General features: G+C 54.8%; 1 protein-coding gene across 1 annotated transcript in view; it reads right to left on the minus strand.

Moving 5' to 3' along the window:
- Positions 1 to 22,802, minus strand: part of PROM2 (prominin 2) — a 32,295-nt gene extending 9,493 nt beyond the window's left edge. The window contains exons 1-16 of the mRNA XM_039521702.1: positions 22,267 to 22,802; positions 21,876 to 21,925; positions 20,903 to 21,105; positions 19,980 to 20,100; positions 14,296 to 14,359; positions 13,184 to 13,273; positions 12,492 to 12,691; positions 12,215 to 12,289; positions 12,062 to 12,125; positions 10,615 to 10,774; positions 9,675 to 9,827; positions 7,563 to 7,686; positions 4,091 to 4,182; positions 2,772 to 2,856; positions 1,269 to 1,415; positions 156 to 227 (exon numbers count right to left, since the gene is read on the minus strand). Coding sequence (XP_039377636.1) covers positions 156 to 227; positions 1,269 to 1,415; positions 2,772 to 2,856; positions 4,091 to 4,182; positions 7,563 to 7,686; positions 9,675 to 9,827; positions 10,615 to 10,774; positions 12,062 to 12,125; positions 12,215 to 12,289; positions 12,492 to 12,691; positions 13,184 to 13,273; positions 14,296 to 14,359; positions 19,980 to 20,100; positions 20,903 to 21,105; positions 21,876 to 21,925; positions 22,267 to 22,531 — 1,965 coding nt within the window. The 5' untranslated portion in view covers positions 22,532 to 22,802. The remainder of the gene's footprint in view (positions 1 to 155; positions 228 to 1,268; positions 1,416 to 2,771; positions 2,857 to 4,090; positions 4,183 to 7,562; positions 7,687 to 9,674; positions 9,828 to 10,614; positions 10,775 to 12,061; positions 12,126 to 12,214; positions 12,290 to 12,491; positions 12,692 to 13,183; positions 13,274 to 14,295; positions 14,360 to 19,979; positions 20,101 to 20,902; positions 21,106 to 21,875; positions 21,926 to 22,266) is intronic.
- Between the last annotated feature and the right edge of the window lie 1,199 nt (positions 22,803 to 24,001).

Genomic DNA, 24,001 nt, shown 5'->3' on the forward strand with positions numbered 1-24,001 from the left:
TGATGGCTTTCCTGGTCAGCTGGGAAGCACGGGAGCCCTTGGCATGGGGGAGAGAGGTGGCATCGCTGGGCAGCAGGAGGCAAAGCACAGGCATCTCCCCTCCCTGCCCCTGGGGATCACCCCTTCCTTTCCCTCCAGGTCAACTCTGCACTCACCTGAATTTTTTGGAGGCCCTCGAGGTCCCTGGCTAGGTCTTCCAGGCTCGTCCTCACCACAGGGTTCTGCATCTAGAGAAAGGAGCCAGCCATATGAACAGCCCCATGTCAGCCAAGGGTCCCAAAGTGCGGGGCACACTTTACGAATGCTCCCTGAGCACCAGCGATGAGCCTCCGGCCTGCACGTTACCCCACAAACCACTGACTGGGGCCTGATTTCAGCTACAGCCATGCTCAGGGGTAACCAAGAGCAGAACACGGGCCGAGGGCACAGGGATCCCTTCCCCCACCCTTCCCTTTACAATGAGCCACCGAGAGGGAGTGTTTTCAAATGGTTAGAGTCAGGGAATGGGGGGTCAGGACTCCTGGGTTCTATTCCCAGCTGTGTAACTGACTCCCTGCAAGATCTTGGCCACTCTGTTTAGCTACTTATACGGCCTCCATCACAATCATTAATGGACGTTACCCTCCCAAAGGTAGGGAGGGATTATTATCACCTTACAGGTGGGGAGCTGACGCACAAGGCAGATTATGTGATTTACCCAGAGGAGTCTGTGGTTGACCAAGGACTTGAACTGTGGTCTCCCAAGCCCCCAGTCCAACGCCTTAATCCACTATCCAGTACGCCACCTCTGTATGCCTCAGTTTGCCCATTGGTAAAGCTGGGGAGAAGACTATTTCTCTAGCTCACCCAACGTGCGCAGAGTCTGTCTGAGAGAGCGGGAGCGAGAAAGGATAGGAAGACAGGACGGGGTTGGGGGTGTCTGCCTGGAGGCGATTGCCACCATGAGGTGGAAGGGAGCTGGCTGGAGAACAGGCAAAGGGAGCGGGCGCATATTGACAAGCCTTATCCAGGAGTGGGATGGGCTCAAAGGCAGTAAGAACAGGCAGGGGGTCTGTACATGGGGCAGATGCCTCCGTCAGGGCCAGGGGAGGGTTGGGAGTGGACCCAGGATCTGCAAGGGTGAGAGCCCGGCCGGAGCGGCACGATCAGCCAGTCTCAATTCCCAGACCCGGCAGGAGGAAGGGCTGCTGTAGAGGATGCAAACCGAGAGGGTGACCCCCTGCCTGATGTCACCGCACTGGCAGTAGCTTTGCTCTGACACCTCTCACCTCGGCCTGGAACGTAGGGTAGTCCAGCTGGTCGATCCCGCTCTGCCGGAAGGTCTCCAGGTCCCGTCTCCCAGCCCCGTCGAGGAAGTGGATTTCTTCAAAGTGGAGGTTGAAGTTGTCGAGGCGCTTCTGGAAGTCTCTGGTGTACTGAGGGCAAGGCAGGGCCATGACCGCCAGCCCCACGGGTGCTGGTCCTGGCTAGGGCCCTGACCCACAGCCCAGGGAAGTCCAGGGGAGCCATTCCACTGATTCCTGATTTGGATCTGACCCTAGTTCCTTATAGGCTGGGTGACCCTGCTCCTACCTAGCATCACAGAACCAGTCAACCCAGTAAAGGCAAATCAGATGACCCCCCCAAACCAGTTAACTCAGTAAAGGCAAATCCATGTGCCCCATCCTAGTGCTATAAAAGCAGGACAGCCCCTGTATGATGCTTCACCCAGCATCCGAGAGGTTCCTCCCTCTTAGACACACACTTCATCTCAGACCCAGATTTCCCATTCGTTCCGCTCAGGCCAGCTCACTGCCGGGGGGGTGAATTACTCAGCGCTCTTCAGAAATTCTGAATGTTGAACCTGAGCAGCTAGGGCCCATTTTGCATGCAAAAGAAATTAGCCTCATGCTATTTTGCAGTGTTTAAGAGATGGCCGTTATACTGGGGATTGAACCAGGGAGCCTCCAGGGCTAAAACTTCCTAACTAGGGCTTTGGCTACACTTGCACTTCAAAGCAGTGCTAAGTGTAGTCAAAGCGCCAGCGCTGGGAGAGAGCTCTCCCAGCGCTGTCCGTACTCCACCTCCCTGTGGGGAATAACGTACAGCGCTGGGAGCCGTGCTCCCAGCGCTGGGGCTTTGACCACACTGGCGCTTTGCAGCGCCGCAATTTGCAGTGCTGGAGAGGGTGTGTTTTCACACCCTGCTGCAGCGCTGCAAATTTGCAAGTGTAGCCAAGGCCTTAGACTGTCATAGACTCACACCCTCTGTGGGTTAGGCAGGGAGCTATAACAAACTCAGTGGGTTACACACGCATTCGTATTTTTCCTAGGCCCCGCATTTTGCATCCTGCCCTTTTCACCTCATGCATGAGCCCTCTAGGTAAGGAGTGGCATGGTACTTTATATGCACACAGCTGCAAGGCCAAATTCCCTTCCCACCACAATCTCTCTTGGAAGCCCAGAATGGAGAAAGATGGAAAAGGAAGAGTCTCCCCTTGTGCTAGGACAGATGGTTCCACCACATCTGTGCTGGGAGGGGGAAGTTGGAGGAAACCCGGGACTGGATGGAAAATGGAGACTGGAAAGAGAGGCCAGGGATTGGGTCTCTTGGAGAAGCCCTTGGCTGAATCAATGTAAAGCTAAATCTCCCTTGAAGTGGGCAGATCTGGGGGCAGGGGACAGTGTGAAACTGTATGAACGTGGAGGTTTAATTCCCCTCTTTGCTTAGGGACGCCACAGGGCTGGCGAGAGTTGGAGGGCAGGTGCCCCCCGGGAAGAGCCCCCACTCACCTGGCTGAGGTGGAGGTGATCCTCGAGATTGTAGGCATCTCTGAGCTGCAGAACATCCCAGAGGCCTGCACCCTTCTTGCACTCCCTGGAACAGAGTGGAGGGGGGAGTCAGCGTGGGCGGGAGAGAGGAGAGGAGACTCCCGGGCAGCGCTCCCCGAGGGGATCTGCCTAAAGCCAGCCTGTGCCTTTGGCTCCACATGGCTACTGCAGCCCCACATGCCTCCCTAGCGCCCCAAGTCCAGTTTGGCACCAAGCAGCTCCCAATTCAGTCCACGGGAGGCTTCTCACTGGATCAGATTCTACTAGTCTTCGGATCCCCTTTCCTCCTACTCTACTATCTCCATTAGACATGGTAGGTCATTGCCTTGTGATTACTGGGGCTGGTAACAACAGAAGGTGCCTCAAAAATCTCTGCATCCACTGAACCCTTTCCTGTCCCAGGGACATGGCCAGATGGTGAAGGGCTGAGACTGTCCTTTGGGGGCCAGGATGAATTGCTTCCAGCCAGCCGTGCACATTGGAGCCTGTCTGGTAACAGAAGCGCTGATGGCAGGCTCCGCTACCGTAACCCTAAAGCCAGAGAAGTTGGTAGGTGGCATAAGCAGATCACTGGTGTCAGCAGCAAGGTGAGGAGATTTCAAAGGAGCTTAGAATGGGCCAGGTGGGCTGGAGATCACAGTTCGCTGAACTAACTGTGTGAGGTGTTTTTAGGTCAGCGAGACTAGCCCAGGTTGGCCCTCAGTGGTATGAAGGGCAACCAAAGGTGGAATCTGAGCTGCTGGGTAAATATTCAACTGTTGGACACTTAATACATCTGCGGGCACCTCAGTGACAGGCGTCCTGATGCACCCACAATATGAGCTGGCTGGAAAATGAATATTTCCACCCCCTCCGGAAAACATCAATAAAAACTGAAAACCAAAGCCACGACCTGCTAAAAACCAGAAACATTTTTGGCCTGGGATGAAAATGTCTGATTTTTCGTTGGAAAAAATCCAAACTTTTCGAGGAACGCCGTGGCTGCTTCCTGGGAAAATGCCCATTTAGCCAAAAACCCAATTTTCAGTCGAAAAAGAGTTTTGCTAGAACATTTTTGACCTGCCCCATCCCCAGAGGTCAGTGAGAGCTGGGACTTGGGAAAATCAGGGGTCTAGTTCTGATTTAAGCTCCACCCCCAGTTTGAGACAGTTGGCCTTCGTTTCAAAGAGTTTCCTCATGAGGCCAGTCCGATAGGAAGCAGCCAGACAGCATGAGCAGTGGCATTCAGGATGTGTGTGTGGGGGGGGGTCTCCTTGGCAGCCCCATCGCAGAGTACTCACTGGTAAGCAGAGGTTAGGTTGAGGGTCCTCTTCAGGTTGAGTAGCTGGGTGAGGTTCATGGATGGAGGCAGGTTCCCAGGAATGTCGATAAACTGGGGAGTAGGGGGAGAAATGAGGCATGAAGGGAGGGGGGGAGAGCAGGGTGTGTTGAAGAAGAGAGGGAGCACAGCTGTGCTGGTCCCAACAGCATTTCGGGAGGGAGAAAAGAGCAATGAAGGGATGTGATCCTACTTCTGGGAACTGACTGGAGTAATGTGGGGCTAAAATCACCCCTAGCAGAGAAAGTCACTGACGGGCTTTGGAAAGCAAGAAGGAGAGGATGGGGTTCCACATCCGTACCTTTAGGGATCCCTGTCTCCATGGGCAATTCCCCACCCGAGCACCTGTATCATGGACATTGCCCTCAGACCAGACTTCTCGGGCTGCTTCCCCAACCCTCTGTACTTGGGCACAATCTCAGTGGTTTGAGCCTTGGCCTGCTAAACCCAGGGTTGTGAGTTCAATCCTTGAGGGGGCCACTTAGGGATCTGGGGCAAAATTCTGTCAAGGATGGTACTTGGTCCAGCTGTGAAGGCAGGGGACTGGACTCAATGACTTTTCAAGGTCTCTTCCAGCTCTATGAGATCGGTATATCTCCATATTAAAGCCGCCTCATGGGCTAATCCTAACACTGCTCATATCCCACAAAACCCCAGCATCTCCTCCAAGGGGATTCTTCTTGCATCCACACTGGGCTGATCTCGCTAACATCTGTACCAAAGGTGACCCTTCCCCCCAGACCTGCAGTACTAGGGGCTAATTCACCCCACAGCACCCATACCCTGGTCCCCACATGGCCTGTTCCATAAAGAATGACCCCCGGTGCCACCCCACAGTTCAGCCACTCCCCAAGTCATACACCACAGGCTACACCAACATCCTAACCACCGGCTCTTCTCCCAGCACACACGTCCTGCGTGATTTCCTCTTGCTCCCCACATCTGCACCAGGGGTGAGTCCCCTAATATAGGGGTCAATGGTAAGTGCCCCCCAGTAGCCTCTATCTCATGGGCTGTCTTGGGTTCCATTGGAAACCACTGGTGCACAGTACACGCATAGTACTGCACCCGGGGTACCTTGTACCAACCTAGTACTACCCCCTGGGGTACCCTAATATCACAACACTACCCCCTAGCGAACTCCAATACCACAGAACCGCCCTCTGGGGTACCCCGTCCACCATAGCACTATGCCCTGGAGAATCTATACTACATCCTGGAGTACCCAATACCACCACAACACTACCCCTGACTACCCTAATACTACAGCAATCCCCCCAGGGGTACCCAGTACTTCCATAGCATCACCCCTTGGAGTACTGTGCTCTACCTTAGCACTAGCCCCGGCCCCTCCTCTCCCTGCACTTGTAGTGGCCTTCTTAGGGTTCATCTCGTGGTCACTGCAATGGTCCGTGGCAGGTTGACAGACCTGGAATCCCTCCCTCGGAGCTTCCCTTCTATGCTGCGAGCCCTGGCTCCCTTTAATCCGCATGGGAGACTCAGTCTTTGGGCAGGAAAAGGAGCCCTGCTAGCCCTTCTGCAGCCAGAGCTGTCCAGCCCCTGCCTCTCCAGGCTGGGCAGAGCCCCTGAGTGCATCTCTCCGCTTTCTGAGCTCCAGCTGGGCAACGGTGGCGGGGGGCGGTGTGGGGGGGAGCTGCGGTGACAGTCGGCTTCCAAACAGAGATCAAATGTTAACCACTGTTTGAGGAGCTTTAATTAATTCACTGGAACGATCTGTGCATGCCAACTGTGCCCGGGGTAAAGCAGTGCAAAGGGCCGGGCGTGGGCATAATTGGATCATTCTGCAGCATGCAGCAAGCACGTTATTAGATTACACGCCGGACGCTGCGGAACAGGACGGGGTTTCGGGACGGATCATCTCATCATTGGGTCACGTCATCCCTGGGGGAACTTGGCTGAACGCGGAGGAACTGTGTTTGAATTGATGTACAGTATTTCTGTGTATGCACACAGCTAAATGTATCCATGTACGGCAGCGTGCACCCGTGCAGGTCTGTATGTGACACAATGGGCCAGATCCTCAGCCTGCCCTCCAGCTCCTTACACTGCACCATGTGCGAGGCAGACGGGAAGCCAGTGTAACTGGCCACTGAGAGAGATTCCTCAGCCTCAGGGAGCAAGCTAGAAGCCTGGTGGAGGTAGGGTGACCAGACAGCAAGTGTGAAAAATCAGGACAGAGGTTGAGGGGTAATAGGAGCCTATATAAGAAAAAGCCCCAAAATTGAGACTGTCCCTATAAAATCAGGACATCTGGTCACCCTAGGTGGAGAGAAAGGGGACGTAACCCTGGCTGGACACTGAGTGGGGCAGACACAAGCATGGATCTCTTCCATCACGTCATGTCACAAAGATATTGTCATAACCCATGCACGCTCACACACGCATGCATTGATTGGCGGGCTCGCTCACAGACTGACAAGCCCAGAGCTCGCTCAGGGTACATATGCTCTGCAACCAGAGCCCTTGGCTGCAGTTTATGGAGATATACCTGAGCTAGCTTCTATTTAGATAGCTCAAATCACAGCTGTGAAGCCACAGCAGCCCGAGCTAGCTGCTTGAATATATACCCACGGTCCCGGATGGGCTTGTACAGGCTGCCTGCGCTGCCATGGCTTCACTGCTAATGATATTTAAGCTGGCTAGATCAAAGCTAGCTTAGGTACGCCTCCATGTGCGCCTCTGGCTGCAGTGGAGACGTACCCGAAACGAATTATTCTGGTGATGGAGAAGAGAAGTTTTTACAATGAAGCAAAAAGCTTTCAGTAGAGTCGTCAGTAGCCTGCAGGTTGCTATCTGCCACGTATAGTCATTCATGCCCTGATTCGTACACTTATACACACTTGTGCAAATGGTTGAGTCCCGTGTGTGGGGACTCCAACCCCAGGGCCCCCCACATCCCAGGGACCAGCCCCAGGATTAGATCTGACAGCTTTATGGCCCCAGTATGTCAGGAGAGTATAGCGGCCATAAGGCAATGATAAATGAAGGCCAGAGCGTGCCTTTGTGATTGCGTTAGAGAGCGGGAGTTTGCGATGATGGCCTGGGTCTGCTACAATGAGTGTGTGCGAGAGAGCTGACTGTGTGAGTGTGATATGGCAGCTGCAGGTGTAAGTGTGCAGTAGTGAGCATGGTAATGAGGGTATACATCTGGGGTAGGTGTGTGTGTACTGAGCGAGTACAGGTGGGGGTGGGGATGAGTGTGTGATGGGGTGTGAGTAATAAGAACAGAGTGCACAGGTGTGTGTAGATGGTGTGTGTGCATACAATAATCTGCACAGGAAGCATACGGCAATGAGTGTGTGCGCTGGGCAGCTCTGTCTGGTTAACTCAGCCCAGCCTGAGCTGGTTCTTCTGCCTGGGGAGCTTACAGCACAGCTTGCCAGGCTTGGCACACCAAGAAAGCAGGAACCCACCTTGTAAATCTCCTGATTGGCCCAGTTCTTACACACCAGCGTCTGGACATTGCCCCCAACCAGAAAGGTGGCAAAGACCAAGAGAATCAGGAGCCAGGAGAAGAGGAAGCTAAAGCCAATGCCCCTGCAATAGAGAAGGAGATGGGTTACAGGGAGCGCCCTGCCGGCTAGTCCTCCATCCTAGTGACTCTGCCGGGACAAGCAGGGAAGAGGGCAAGTTAGGAGCTGCCCTGCTTCTCTTCGGAGTCCCTGGCATCTGCACGCATGTCTCCGCAGCTGCACAGAACCATCCCACAACACTGCCACGCCCGCACCAGAAGGCATTGACTGCAGACCTGCTGGGCGGGTTAGAGTCCACTCTCACTATGGGAGAACGCCCCAGGGACCGGGCCAGACGTAGCTGCTGTACAGCTAGCATGGTCCTGGGCCGGGGCAGCAATGCACGCTTCAGCTAACGCCATCCCAACTGCAGCAGGAGAGAGCAGCCCCTCCTGAGGCAGTCTCCAGAAGAAGGAACCTCTCTGGGAGGAGCAGAATCTGAGCCACGCTGGCTCACAGTATGTCTACACTGCAAACAGAGGTGTGACTGCCAGCCACTCAAGGGTCCCGGGTGGGCTTGTATAGCCCATGCTGTTGTGGCTTCACTGCTATTGGTACCAGAACTAGCTAGAGCAAAGCTGGCATGGGTACATGGATCTACATGTGCTGAGGTCACACCTCTGATTAAAGTGTAAACATACCATATGTCTCATGAGGATCCTCAGGCCTGCGGAGTCCCACTGCTCAGAGGGAGTCCAGGCTCCAGCGTGCTTGGCGGTGAATCACAACACGGGGATAGTGAGAAGGACTCTCTCTCATCCCCCAAGTGCACAAACCAAACAAGAAACTCACTAAGGCCATAGATTCATAGATTGTAAGGCCAGAAGGGACTGTCATGATCATCTTGTCTAACCTCCTGCATCACAGAGACCAGAGAATGTCACCCAATGATTCTTGCATCAAGCCTATAACTTCAGTTTGAGCGAGGGCAGATCTTTCAGAAAGGCATCCAGTCTTGTCTGAAAAGACTGCGAGTCATGGACAATACACCCTGCCCTAGGTCACTTGTTCCAATGGTCCTGTGAGACCACATGCCCCAAAGGGGAAACATTTTAAGTAGCACTGGTTGAAAAACATCAATTATTCTTTGTGGGGAAATTTCAGAAGTGTTTCTTTCATTCAAAACTTCTTGGTTTTTCATTGAAAAACTGAGTTTTTACCAACATTTTTCAGTTGTTGGAAAATTTTGACCAAAATAAAGATTTTCCACACAAATTTTTGGTCAGAAAGCCATTTTCCATTGAAAAAACTTTCAGTGAAAAACATTCATACTACGTCTGTACAACTTTAAAACCAACCATCCAAATGTGACGTGAGACATACTATGGTCACGCGAACCACACAAACATAACACGAAATGCAGTATGGACAGATTCACATTAACTGAACAAACTTAAGATGAAACATGTTGTGGTCAGGTGAAGGATTCGTTGTAAAGATCAACCATATTACGTAAAGAGGAGTCCAAACCCAAATGTGAAAGGTGCTAGTATGTTGTGAAGCACATACTGCTGATAAGGAACCTGCTGCTGGTAGCAACCATGCTCAGGGCACCTGGCATCATACGTCCACCAGAAACATTTCAGTGAGAGGTGGAGCTGCCTCTTAGCTATCCCCGAGGAGACCCAAATGGGAAGAGAAGTGAAAAGTGAGTGCCTAGGCAAGCTCCTGCATCTGCTGGGCTTCAGCCTACCACCCAGCCAGAGGACCTCTCCGTTCCCACCCCGGCACACTTTGACTGTAACACGATCCACCTTTTACAGTGCCACATCACCATGGAGGGCCTCCCAGCTGACAGAGGAGGGCTGGACTCCAGTCCACTCCCAATGCCATGTGCCCATCACAGAGTTTCAGGCCAGATGGGACCACCAGATCATGTAGTCTGACCTGTTGTGTAGCACACGCCACCAATGCCACCACATCACAGAGATATTCTCTCCCCATCACCCCCAACTGAGGTGTGAGGGCCCTGAACTCTCCCCTGCCCCGCCCAGTACAGTAATAGTCCCTTACACCAAAAGGAATTTGGCACCAGCTTCTCCTCTGCTTTCATAGTCACTCGGATCCTCCCGCATGGCGAGCCCACAGGCCCCAAGGGACAGCCCCAGGAGGTTACAGGCTACAACCAGCAGAACCACAGAGCACAGTACGATGCCCACAATCCACCTGTGGAGAGAAGAGGTCAGAGGAAGTCAAGAGCCACAATGGCAGTTAAAGAATGAGCCCTCCCCCCACTTCTGGCTCATTCCCCCATCCCCGGTGGCAGGAGGGAGCCTGCACCGTTGCCTGCCATGACTGGGAGCAAACCCTAAATTCAGCCTCAGGCCCGAGCCCACAATCATTGTTAGTCAGCGGAGGCAGGAAGTCAAAAATCACGCTTTGAGAGAAGCAGATGGGAACAATACACCCACTCCTCTACTTCAGCTTTCTACACTAGACTGGATTTGAACTCACTCTGTTGGGATTTCATGACCCTGGCACAACCTGAGAGCCACCCAGGGCCTGCTAGCAAGAAGTCAAGTGATCAGCTGGAAAGTTTTGAGGAGAGCCCTGAACTCCTCAGTGGACTATCAGCAGCGGGGGGCTTCAGTCCAGGAGCAGCTAGGGCTGGTATGATACATTCTGGACCCTCTTAAAGAAGTGTGACACACTGAGAATGCTCATGTGTTCTCTTCTGCTAGCGGTGGTCCACCAGAGGATAAAGCCTACTACTGCCTCTTGCTAATAGAATGGCTCCTTTAGCTCAAATGGTAGAGGGTGGAGGGTAATACAAGGGATTAGCCATTCCCAGACGTTGAACTGAGAAAATTGTTAGCCTGCTTCTGAGTTCACTTCCCCTGGTTTTATACAGGTGTTACCTGCTTGACTTTACTGGAGTGACTCCTGATTCACACTGGTGTGAGCTCAGAATCAGATCCATAGACTCACACAGCTGCAGCCACTCCCCCGTTACCTGTATTTCTCATAGTGTTTCACCTCCTGAAGGTAAGGGCGGCTCTTGTTCTCTGCCTGCATCAGGGCATCATTCAAGAGCTGCGTGTAATCAGAGACTGGGAAGCTGTCTGCAATAGACTGGACCTTCTTGCTGACCTTGTTCACTTCATCCTTTAGATCTGCAAGGTGAGAGTGGGAGACATAGGGGGGACTTAGTGGGAACCCTGAAGCTGGCAGGGATGGGCGTAGGCAAGCACTGGTCCTTCTCTGCAGTCCCAAGGGGCTGGATCTTACAGAACCATTCACAAAATACATCCCTCTTCTGTTCAGGACAGACCCTCTCACCCAGCCTGTGCCAAAGTCCTAGAAGAGTCTGCCCCTTACCTGGTGCAGTAACCACACCCTAACCCTAACCGAACCTCTGCAAAATGACAGGGTTTGGACTCAAGTCTCAGGTACAGACCAAGCTGTCAGGATCAGATGGGTCCTAAGACTCAGGTCCCGAATGCTTGTTGACCTGTGTCAGAGCGATTTGTGCATGGACAGTATGGGGGTTTGGGCTCAAACTTAAGTCTGAGGCTGGGCTTACAATGCAGCCATACCCTCAGAGACTCGTATTACCCCAGTATGAGTCCCCTGTAATGGGTAGGACGCTGGCCTGTGTTTCAGGAGACATAGGTTCTACGCTCAGCTCAGCTCTGCAACTAGGGTTACCAACTTTGGTTGGATGAATTCCTGGAGGTTCCATCACATGACATTGTCTTTAATTAAAGATCCATCTTTAATTCCTGGGAACTCCAGGACAATCTTGGAGGGTTGGCAAATGGTCTGCAACTGATGTGCTGGGTGACCCTGGGCCTGTCACTTACCCTCTCGCTCTTTGTCTGTCCTGTATATTTCGACTGTAAGGTCCTGCAGGGCAAGGCCTGTCTCCTACTGTAACCAAACCAAGCACAGTGGGAGCCTGGTCTCTGCTGTGGCTCTTTGGCTGAGACTTTCACTTCCCTAAGGTTTAGTGCCTTTCAGTATTGCCACTATTCACTCCAGTTTCCAAGGGTTTATGACCCCAATATAAAGATTTTCTTGTTTCTTGCAGTTTCATTGAATACAAGCAGGATCGTTTCCCAGGGGCAGGTATTTTGGTGCCTAACTTCCATTGAAATCAGTGAGAGTTAGGTGGCTAAATCCCGCCGAGGATCTGGGCCCCAGTGTCTGGCAGGTGCATGGATTAAAGGAAACAACAAAATAAGAGGGAACAAAAGTAAAGTCCCCAGAGGAGAGCACAGGGGGTGCGTATCCTAACAGTTTGAAGCCATGCTGGGAACAAAATGGCTGCTGTCTCTGCAGACAGGTTTTTTTCTTAGTAATTTAAAGGGACAGTTCGCAAGAACCAAAGGCATTGTGGTTGCATAGCTCCAGAGTTTGGAAGTGCAACACCCTACTGACCATAAAAAAGTTTTGCTCACCCTGCACAACCTGGGCCATCTTCGCAACAGCTAGGTCTGGCATCGAGTTGAAGGTGCTGTTGCCCTGGAAGAGCAAAAATAGATGTTTTCTCCCCCAAAATCAAACCAGCTTTCACAGTTGCAAACAGGCCCCAGGCCTTGTCAGTCACATACCTGGTCAATCAAGTCTGGGAAGTTAGCTTTGGGGAGACCAGACAGTGTCTTCAAAACCTGTTCCACCGAAGGAACCTGCAGGAAGAAAGCATCATTCCATGAACAGGTGAGTTCCCCTCTACGACTTGGCAGAGTGTCCCTGCTGAGCCAGCGTATGTGCGTGGAGCAGTGTTGCGGGATGTTCCGCACCAAGGGAATGGACACAAAGGTGCCCAAGTGGCAAGAGAGATTCATCCCTCCATCAGACCCATCCCTCTCTCTACGATCCTGTACTCACCCTGCTGTAGTCGGCTCCCGGCTCCAAGCTCTGGGCTTTGCCCAGTGCCCGGGCACAGGACGTGCAGCGCGGACTGTCCAGCAGGGAGACCGTGCTCTCCTTACGATCTCTCAGCGCCAGGCCCAGCTCGTCCTGGAAATGGGTCAGAGTCCGCACGGTCTTGTGGAGAATCTGTAAATGGTGCAGCGAGTTCTGTAGGTCTTAAAGAGAAAACCCAAGGCTAGTTCTGGCGCTCTGCTCTGTCTGTGCCACTTACGCGATTCCCCTCGCCAGCAGGCTGGCCCCCAGGCCCTCCTGCCTTGCTGCTACACAAGTAGCTATGGAGCAGCTCAACAGATGGCCATCTTCAGTGTAGATGCCACCCCCCTGGGCCCCAGCCTCTGGCTAGAGATAGCATGTCTGGTCACCAGAAGAGGGGAGTGGAACAGAGGAAGTTCTAAGGCATCTTCAGGATATGGATGAGGGATGAGATGTGAAGCCAGCCCCCACCCAATGGGGGGCAGAGGGAGGGGCAGGGATCCCAGCATCAGGCAGAGAGGATCTCTGGGAGGTAGAGGTTTGGACCCATCCCCATCCTAGTCTGGCATGAGGAGGCTCCAAGGACTGGTCGAGAGGACTCTAAAGTCATCTCCTTTCATTTCTGACAGTGAAGGACAGTCCCACTCGCAGGAGAAGGTGAGCCTCCATCTTACCTTGTGCTCTGCCCTGAATGGCCTCCAGCACTGAATACACCTGCTCCTTCAGCAGCGAATGGATGGTGAAGCCAATGCTGTGGCTGACATCTGAAAAGCACCAAACCACCCTCTGTGAGCTGCTGCCTCCGCCCTGCACGGAACAGACGCTGCTCTGACTCAGACAAAGCAGTCAGGCTCCATTGCGGCAGAGTCTCATACACATGGGGAGCTGGAATTTGGAGTCTGGAAACCCAGCTTTATAAACACCAGACCTGAGCGAAAGGACACCTCCTACAGCAGGTTGGAGTAGCGTGTCTTTCAGGGGGCTGCAGCCATTAGGTGGCACCGTCTCTCACTAACACACACAAAGCCAGTATGCTGCACAACGCAAACTTCGACTTCCATGACGTTGCACTTATAACTGAGAGCAGGATCTGGCATTATCTCTGCCTTTTCCTCTCCCTCGGGGTGAACCTTGGAGACAGTCACGCTCTCTCCCTGCCCTCGTGGGGTCAGAGACCCGACGTCCACCCAGGCCTGCTCAAAATCTCTGTATAGATTGGACAACCTACGCTGATTTGAACCAACCACGAATAACGACTCCCAGCTCCGCAAAGGGTTCGGGAGAGTCTCCCCCTGCTCGAAAGGGGGCTTTGCTTAGGGTTAGGACGAGGGCTACGGACATGCACGCGAGATGCCCATGAGCGCTTGGGGTAGGTTTAAAGCCAAGCTGCTGAGAAATCGCTCCTTGCCATTTCAGAAGGCTGCTGTGTGGTCCAGTGGGAATTTTTCTCTTGTTGGGCAAGCACTGAGAAAGACCCCGGGCGCCTGGGATAGAGTTTATTTGGGGCAATGGGAGTCCAGATGCTGTGGATACAGTTGGGGCTTAATTACTTGATTCTGCTCCCGTCCAAGTCAACGGGAGCTTTGCCATGACGTCGCTGGGAGCAGGGAATTGTGGAAGGGAGTTGGGGTCATGCAAAGAAACATGTGACAACTGCTCAGAGAGGAGAGCTGGGACCAGAGGTCATGGAGCTGCTTTCCTCTCCCCCAGGTACCAAGCCTCCCAGGAACAGGAGAGACTGCTCTGGCCTAGAAAAGGAAAAGCCAACATGCAGAGAGACACTCACTGTTCAAGTCGCTGATTATTTGCTGTCTGGGCACTGAAAACTGCTCCACGACAGACTGCACCCCCTGCCGGAGAGAGAGAAGCAGAGAAAGGTCTCACTCGGCCCCCTGTAGCCCAACATGGCTTGGGACCCTCCATCGCTTGGGCCCATGAGGCCTGGCTGGGCTCTGCCTCTGAGCTTGGGCACGGTTCATCGTGCTCCTGCCCCCGGACAGGGGTCCCCCGTGTGAGCAGATAGCCCTTGGGTTTTTTCCATTCCATGTAGCCATCCCAGTTTTGCTCAGTTAATTCTCCTGGACCCCAGCACCTGCTGTAAGGCCCCACCCAGTTCTCATGAGGGATCGTCCCACTCAAGCCTCGGCCTACTGCAGAGGATCATGACCATAATGAGCCGAGTCAGCTGCCAAGGACGGGTCATGGTCCCCATCGTGCTGTGGCTAATGGCTGGTCCCAGTGGGGTCTAATCACGAGTAACATCATGACTGGGTCCCCTCTCACCAGGCATGCGTGGCCAGCACCACGGTCGCTAAATCCACTTCTCCCAGGCGTGTTCTAACCACATCCTAGCAAAGACACGGGCTTTCACTGACAGGACGCCACCCAGGCAAGCACACAACTCCCCAAGATCCCCTGCACTGGCTTTTCCATCCACCATCCAGAGGTGGGAACCCTGCTTCCTGGGCAAATCTCCACCCAGACTTAGCAAGTGGCGCCTTCCCTAAATGATAACCTATAAACTCCACGCAACCAGGACACTCTCTCCACTCACACAGCAACTGAAATGCCCGCTTGGCCCTGGGCTCTGTGGCCAGGTGCTGGGGCGGGGACCCAACGCCCTACCCGAGGGCTTCTGGGAGAGATGTAGTTATGGTGCCGTCCTGGGCCTCCCTTCAAACACAGCTCCCAAATCATCGGCTGGCCCCTGCTGAGATCGCCACTGGAGAAGGCTGGATCAAGCCCTGGGCAGCCAGGGGAGCTCACCTCTTTAGCCTGCCCCCATCAGTGCCATGGGGAAAATCCAGGTCCCTGGGCAAAGCCTGAATACATTGGAGAGCTGGGGTGTTTGAAACTCTCCTCCCTACCTCAGCAGCAGGCCCCAGAGCAGCCACACTGCCCCTCACCAGCCTTGGGGATGAAGTACCCTTTGCAGCCCTACGCACAGGGTTATTTGCAGCATCACGCTGGCTTTGCTCCCGCCTACACCCAAACCTCAGCTCTGCAGATCTGCCTTCGGGGCAAGGTGGGGCACAGGGAGTGGGAGGGGCCCCCCAGATCAGTGGGGCCATGCCAGTTCCGCTGAATGGAGGGCCCTGAGGATTTAGCCCTGAGGGAAGGAAAACGCCATTGCATTAGAGCACTGATTATTAAGAGCTGTGCATCTCATTAACCCCACCCTCAAGCCCGTGGCTTTGCCGGTTGCTCCCAGGTATGTACCAGGTCTGAGCCCCCGCCTTGGCTCCATTCGGCTGGACGGGGCTGTGCCACAGTGCAGAATGTAGACTGAGCAAACCGCCTGGCCAGGCAGCAGCGGGGAGGGAACGAAACAGCACTTGGCAATTAAAAATGCATTTTTAATGAAGCTGCAGCACGTTGTGCCCGCTCCAGCAGTGAAACCCAGGCCGGCCCCACCATGCCGGCAGTGCTTGGGCAGCCGCAGGACAGCCAGGAGATAGATGAAGGTCAGAGGCTGGAGCGGGGGGGTGTAGGATGGTATTTTCCCTCTAGGGGAGCCAGATTAGCCCAGGGGCCCAAGGCAGGGAAGCGGAGCCAAGGGTGTTGGGAGAGAGCATGACCCCAATCTACAGAAAGCAGTGGGCACCCTTGAAACCTCCCCGCACTTGCTCCGGCATTGACCCCTACGTCAGCCGTCCACAGCCACTTCCTGTCGCGTCTCAGCCACGCCCAGCCGGGGTGCTGCCCCATGAGGGAGGGTGGGTGCCCAGGAGGATCCGGGCCAAGGGCTCCGTGATGTGGAGCTGCTGAGAACTTGGGCTGAGATCCCTCTGCTCATCTCACATGGAGCTGGAGGAGTCTCCGCCCTGCCTGGAGGATGATCCAGCTCCATCCCCGATGCAGGAGGGTGAGTGAATCCAGCAGCCGTCTCCTGTGCAGCATGAAAAGCATCCATCTGCGCAATTAGCAGGGCAGAGGAAGGGGTCCCCTGTGTGACCGTGGCACAGGATCATAGGAAGGGGACGTGTCCAGTCACGGTGAACTATCCTGCCCCATTGCTAATATTCCCTGGGCCCACAGGAAAGCCAGTGCACAGGGCTCCACCACGCTGCCAGCACCCCAAGGCACAGCACCCCACTGCAGCATCCCATTCCAATGTGCAGCATCCCAGTACCTGGTGCCCCAATGCACAGTGCCCCCAGGCATCCCACTGCTTTGCACAGTGCCCCATGGCACAGTACCCCGTTCTGCTCCACCTCACCACACAATGTACCCAACCCCACTGCAAAATACTCCTCAGCACCCTTCTCCAGTGCTCCAGACCCCACCCGGCTGCCATCACCCCAAAGCACAATCCCCACCCTGCTCCACTATGTAGCACCACACTGCACCCAGCATTGGGCACAGCCCTCTGCTCAACCCCACAATGTACTGTACACTATTGTGCTTCATCCCATCCCACAGGTTACCCCATTCTGCCCTGGATCACCCCTCTGCGCAGCACCCACCCCGCCCTGGATCATCCCTCTAGGCAGCACCCGACCCTCCCTGGATCACCCCTCTGCACAGCACCCAACCCACTGTGCAAGAAGGACACTGGTGCATCTTTGCCCAGCTGGCCAGGCTGAGCATTGCCCTGGCTGGAGGGCCCCTCCTCGGCCTTTCCCCGGCTCAGTGCTTCCCCCAGCACATTGCAGAGGTGACGTGTGTCATCTCCAGGCTCGGGGGAGGTTCATGTTGATTTCCATGCCCTGGATTCGTGGCTGTCTCAGAGGATACCCGCCTGTCTCCTTGCATTAGTCCACCAGCCTTTGAGGAGCCCTGCCACGGCGGTGGCCGGGCAGCACACTCAGCCTGCAGTGGGGGGTTCTGAGCCGACTGGAGCAGAAAACTTTCATGTTTGAGCAAGTGGCTGACGCACCCGCCGTGACAGAGCCTTCTCTTGTGCAGCAGCTGCCGCATACTGAAGGAGACACGGTTCTGAGTCAGCACCCGCAGCATGCGCAGGGGTTGCAAAGCGGATTGGCTCAGACAGGATCAGACCCTCCCTACAGATCCCGGGGCCAAATCTATCCATCCCCATACATACCCCTCTATCGATTCATCCCCATAGACACCCCTCTATCATCTATCTATCCCTATACACCCCCTTTTCTCATGTATCCATCCATCCCCATACACTTCCCTTTATCTATCTATTCACATACACGCCCCACCATCTATTCTTCTCAAGATTTCAATTATCTATCCACCCACCCACCCTTCTTAGGGTATTTCTCTATCTAATGTGCCCATCTCCATGGTATCTGACTGCTCTGGCAGGTCTAAGTGAGTGCAGCTCGTTGATTTCAATGGTTACATCCCCCTGTTTATGCCACATCTGAGAGTATGAAAAAGTGCTGGGAATACATTTGTTTTCTTGATGGTATAGCGCTCTGGGTATGGTACAGGGCTGGGCATGCTGATACCGGAGAAAGGCAGCCCTGGATCAAACCAGGAGGTACCTGTGATGTTTCACTCCATATTCTTTATGAAAGTATGCTTATGATATGAATATGACATAACTGAGAGATACTTTATGCCAGATGGGTCTTGTAGGATATCATTGGAAAGGTTATAATTTACTGCATGTGATTATCCAATTTGTGTGCCTGTATCATTTCTATATCTGAAGTTAGGAATATTGACTCTGTATCTGTATTTGGGCTGTAGCCCATGAAAGCTTATGCTCAAATAAATGTGTTAGTCTCTAAGGTGCCACAAGTACTCCTGTTCTTTTTGCAGATACAGACTAACACGGCTGCTACTCTGAAACCCGCTACTTTGGGTAATGCTCACTGCTAACAGGTCAGGTACAACAATGGAAAAGCCAGAAAAGGCAGTGGCCCATCAGCGAGGACAATGGGCTGTGAAAAGGTTTGGCCTTCCTGCAGACCCTCCATACTGCCATTGACTCATGGACGCTGGGATACTACAGAGTCAGGTGGTCTGTCACCTGATACCTGGGACTTCTTGTAACTTTCCATTGGAAGGGAAGGGGGCGGGGTCAGGTTTGGGAAACAAAGGATTCCCACCTTATGTAAATCCTATTTAAGGGTGGGGAGGAAGACAAAGGGGACTCCTCCTCTCCATGGCCTGTCTGCCTAAGAAGAAGGACTGCTAAAGCCACCTGAAGGGAAGGCGGGGGGGAGTCAAGACTGAGACGGGGGTCCAGTCTGAAAAGGAATATAACTGGAAGTTTGAACCACAGAAACTTTGCAACCTGCCTAAAATAACATTTAGGGTGAGAATTTACATTGTGTAACCTGTTTCTTAAGTCTATTGAGCTTAGCTTGCGTACTTTGGTTTATTTTCTCAGTAATCTGCTTTGTTCTGTCTGTTATCTCTGATATTCACTTAAAATTCACCTTTTGTAGTTAATAAACTTGTTTCTTGTTTATAATATAACCCAGTTTATGTAATTTCTACCTGGGGGTGAGGGGAAAGACATTGCACATATCTCCCTCCACATTGAGGGAGGGGGCGAATTTCATAAAACCTTTGGGTTTGTCCCCCTTAAAGGAAGTGGGCACCAGAGTGTTGGGGGAGCCCCTAAGGCTGAATCTTCCCAGAGCGGGTCTCTGTCTCTGTGCAGCTGGGTGTGGCCCTGCCTGTGAGCTTGGCTGGAAGAGGGTTGTGAGCCTAGCCCAGCAAGGCCAGGTAAAGGGGACCCAGGCTGGCAGAACAGGCTGACTCAGTGGCACCCCAGCACATCAGGTGACACCCCAAAGGGCCCAAACCCGTCACAGTACCAACCTGAGAGAGTCGCTTTTTATCAGCCGTGAGGGCAAGCGACAGAGGGAGAGGGCGGACAGGAGCGAGCAGCAGACAGGGTATTGGGGGGGAAGAGGCAGCGTGGGGGGCAGGGGCGGCAGCGCCCCCTCCCCCTGCACACACACACTTTTAGGGAGCTTCCACTGCTCCTGATCCACAGCCCCTCTCTATCCAAGTCCTGGGCTCCCCACTCCTGCCGATGCACCTCAGTCCTGACCTGGAGCCCCTCCTGCTGTCCCTGGCCTGGGTTCCCTCCAGCATGTGTCTCAATCCCCACCGCAGCCCCTGCTATCCCAGCCTGGGCTCCCTCCCCTCTACCACTGCTCTTTAGTCCTTATCCGCCGGACCCTCTACTGCTGCCGCCGGGGATCCCCTCCCCACTAGCGCTGCATAGCTGGGGCAGAGTCCAGTTCTGCCGTTGCCCATCAGTCCCGTCCCCAGCCAGCAGGCAGAAGATGCCCATCTTGCCAAAGTCTGTGTAAGCAGCGGGGACTCAGAAGGAGACTTAGGGCCTAAACAGGAATCCAGAGGCAAGTGGGATGCCACAGCTCCCCTGATATGCAGCATTGGCTACTGGGCCCCATACCTGCATGCCTCTCCTTCTCCAGCACAGACACACCCCGAGATCCCTGCGCGGCTGCTCTTCTCTCTCCTGGCCCTGCGGGCTGACAGCCAACAGGCAAGGCAGCTCCGGCTTACCTGTGGGATGCTGTCAATGTTCTTCCTCAAAGTGTGTAAAGTGGCTGGCACGGCTCGGGCCCCGGGCTCCATCTGCTCCTTCACCCACTGGTTGGCAAGGAAAGCACAGATAACGCCAGCCCTGCAGGAGATGAGGCCAAAGCGGGTCACCTATGCCTAGTGATCCAAAGAGTGACCAAATCGCCTATTGTCCCACAGTCCTCTGACATGCCATGGACCAGAAGCAACCCCAAAGGTTGGGACGGGGTCTTCAGATCCAGCTCTGGGCTCCATGGCTGCTCCAAACTCAGTCCCCAGGTCTATGCAAATGACCCCAGACCTTGTCCCGGTTCAGAGTCTCATCCCAACTCTGTATCTCAGCTGTTCTCGGTGCTCTCGAGCGGGACAGAGGTGAAGGGGAAGAGGGAGCCAGGGGCAGGTCAGTGGGGGATGACAGGGTGAGAACAGGGGGAACATGTCACTGGGAGTTGCTGGGCTGAGGGGAAAAGGGGGGGTTCATCCTAAATGGGCTGAAAATTCAGGGTTTCAGGCCATGTTTTTCATATGCAGCCTCTGATTTGGGGTGCCTCCATTTCTGGGTGTCCTATGGGACCCCGTACATCTCCCCCTGCCCTAACCCCAGATCCTCTCCTGCATGGAGGGCCCCTAATGCCCCTTTTCCCTCAGCCCCTGATGTGCCAGCCCCAGTGCCCAGGAAATGCCCAAGGGGAGATTAGCCCCCAGTGGCACCCGCCCTACGTGGAAAGACCAGCCCTGCCCCCATGTGGTGCCCTACGATGCATTGTCCCATCGTGGTACCCCCTGGACTAGCTCCCGCATCCCATCCCCAGTGAGCGGCTCGTCCGCCGTCTCCGCTCCCCTCCATCCATCATACACGTGCCTGACCCCCGCACTCCCCCAGCCCGGCGCTGGCCCTCACTCACAGTAGGATGGCGGTAGTGAGGGAGAGGCAGAACGTGAGGAGATTGCGCTGGCAGGTGAGGGAGCGGCGGTCGGCCTTGATGTGTCCCCCACAGCGCCGGCGGCGCCGGCAGCAGCAGAAGCACAGACCCGTCGCTGGCACCGCCACAAAGAAGAGCACAGCAATCGCAGCGCAGATGACATAGCCAGCCTGGTAGCGCACCACCTGGGGGAGCGAGCAAGGGCCTCCTCAGGGGAGGTGCCGCTCATCGCTCCCACCCATCCCCCATACCCTTCCCCTGCCCCTGCTCCTCCCTCCCACCCCTGCCCTCCCATGCCCACCCCCACGCCCTTGCCTCGCTCCCAGCCATTCCCCCTGCTCCCCCACCCACCCCTGCTCTACCACGTCAACCTCCACACCCCTTGCCCTGACCCCACCCATCCCCTCTGCTCCCCCACCCACCCCTGCCCTCCCACGCTCACCCTTTGCCCTGCACCCACTTCCACAGCCTCTTGCCCCGTCCCCACTAGTCCCCCATGCCCTCCCCTTGCCCTGCCTCCCATCCATCCCCTGCTCCTCTCTCCCACCCCGCCTCCCACACCCACATCCACACCCCTTGCCCTGCTCCCCCACCAGTTCCCCACTCCTTCCTCTTGCCCTTCCCTCCACCAGTCCCCCACACTCTTCCCTTGCCTTGCCCCCCACTTACTCCTTGCCCCTAACCTTTCTCCCATTCACCCATGCCTTCCCTTTGCCCCATCCCTCCCATGCTCTCCACCTCACCCTTCTGACACCACCCCATACATCTCCCCCTGTCCTGCATTTCACTCAGCCAGCCCAATGTGTACTTGCCCTCGGGCCCATCCTTCACCTGCCCTTCTCCCCCCCGCCATAATCCAAGGAAATCCTGGTGTCCGCAGTGCCACAGGTGGGTCCCCAGAGGAGTGAGTGAAGCGGGGCCACCCAGGACAGGTACGAACCCCACCCCTGCTCACCTGAGAGGTTCTGACTGATGATGGCTCATTCAGGGCCACACGGAGAAGCTCTGTTAAAACAAAACCAATGTCCCGTCGAACTCCCGAACCCAGCCGCCTTTCCCCCTCCTCGCCTTCCCCCTGCTACCACTGCCCCGTCAGGATGCGCCAAACTGCCCGTGAGGATGCTCTTCCCCTCCATCTTGTGCCCAGCGGTGGGGCCAGGTTTCCTTGGAGGCCAGCAGGGATCACAAGCCACCGTCAGGGCCACAATTTCAGGTACATGCAGTCCCAGAGCAGGGCGAGATTTTTGACCGCTCATCTGTGTGGACACTGTGTATGCCTCTTACTCTGGCACTGGGGGGTTCCCCAAGTTGCCCCAGGGCTCTCTGCCCCCCCCCATCTGGCTCACCTGTGGGGAAAGGGTTCTGCTGGACCACATCCAGGTAGCGCCGGACAACGCCATAGAGCGGATCCAGCGAGCTCGGGACCCGGTGCTGGGCGGGGACCCGCTGGTCAGCGCCTATCTCCATGAACTGGTGGACGAGGAGGGGGTTTCCAGGTGGACATTGCTGGGAGCGAACTGGATCCAGGAGAACCCAGGCTAAGGCCAGAGACACGTGCAGAGGCAGAGCGGAGGCTGTGCCCCAGACACCTCTGGGCTGAGGGGCCTGCATTGGTCCAGAAACAGCCCGGGGGGCGGGGAAGGGGGCTTTATCACCTGGATTGCAATGGAGCTCCAAGGAGACCCAGCCCTTGAGGCAGAGAATTCCCTCCTGCGGGGGCTATGCCTGGAAGCCGCTGTGCCGGGTGGTCTCCTTGGAGGTGCCCAGACCCCCTCAGTGCTCCCAGCTCCCGCACACAACGCAGGGCGCACGGAGAGGCATCCCTGACTCTGGCGCTCCCTCCTCTTCAGCTGATTGTGTCTGCAGCTGGAGTGCCTCAGAAACTGGCCCGACTGGTTTGATGCCTCCTGAGGGCCCAGGCGCTGCTACTGCGGCTCGGCTCGCTTCCCTCTGCTCCAGGGATGGGGCAGGGTGGGGCGAGGCGCTTCTCCCAGCAGCTGTTCCAGGCCCCTTTCACAATCCACTCTGCTGTCCCGAGCCACTGAGTGCTTCGGTGCCAGTGCTCCCTCTCCACAAGGGTGGCCTGGAAAGACCAGCAGGCCCAAGGGGGCGGGAGAGGAGACAGGGGCTGTGCGGTCCCCTCACTCCCCACCCCCAGGGAACTGGCAGTGCAGCCCCTCATGCCTAATCAAGGAGCTGATGGCATTAAGTAGCCAATTCCCTAAGGAGAAGTTTAAAGTGACTTTAATCTCCATACTCCAGGGGGCATGCAGGGTCTGGTCTGGTCCCTCAGTGTAAATCACAGCAGCCTCAGGGCTGCTCTAACTTATGCTCTGCTTCCCATGGCCCCAGGGAATGATAGCATAGCTGTAGTGCCATGCGCTCTGGACATGACCCTGACACACCACCTTCAATGAGGATACGTAGAGTCAAAAAAAACAGCTCTGCTCCAGTCAGGGAAGGCGTCTGAGCCAGGGGTTATATGTCCGGGGCTGTTTTCTCCCACTTTCAGTTCTCATTACACAGCCAGGGAATGTTGAACTGTTTGGTTTTCATTGCTAATCAGAACAAAACCTGACCAGAGGCCTCAGTGAAATGGCAGGGAAGCGCAGCATGCTGGGTAATGCAGTGGGAGATGGGAGCAGAGAAAAGCTGACCTGCAAGTCATGAAGGTGAGTTGGCTAAACATGTAATTTTAAACCTAATGGATGTGGAATGGAAGCTGACTAGAGCCGAACAACTTCGGCTTAGCAATGATTAGTGCTCTGCTCAAAGACTAGTACTGCAAAAATGGAAATCCAAAAAGCGACCAACAGCTGAAGACTGGAGCTGTGACATCATGAGCTTGGCCACCAGGACAAGAATTATAAGAGAAATACCCAAGAAAAAATCAGAGATATGGGATACTTTCCTGGAGGTATCTGAATGCTCCTATTAAAGTATGCCCCCCCTCATGTTTCCCTCTTCGAGGGGGGCCAGACATCTGATATACCAGCTTGTTACTCTTCATCGCCCCTGCCCTACCCAGATTTTTCACACTTGCTATCTGGTCACCCTACCATCTTCTCTACCCACTTTTTT

Source organism: Mauremys reevesii, linkage group 2 (genome assembly GCF_016161935.1).
Source record: "Mauremys reevesii isolate NIE-2019 linkage group 2, ASM1616193v1, whole genome shotgun sequence".
In the NCBI taxonomy this organism is placed as follows: domain Eukaryota; kingdom Metazoa; phylum Chordata; order Testudines; family Geoemydidae; genus Mauremys; species Mauremys reevesii.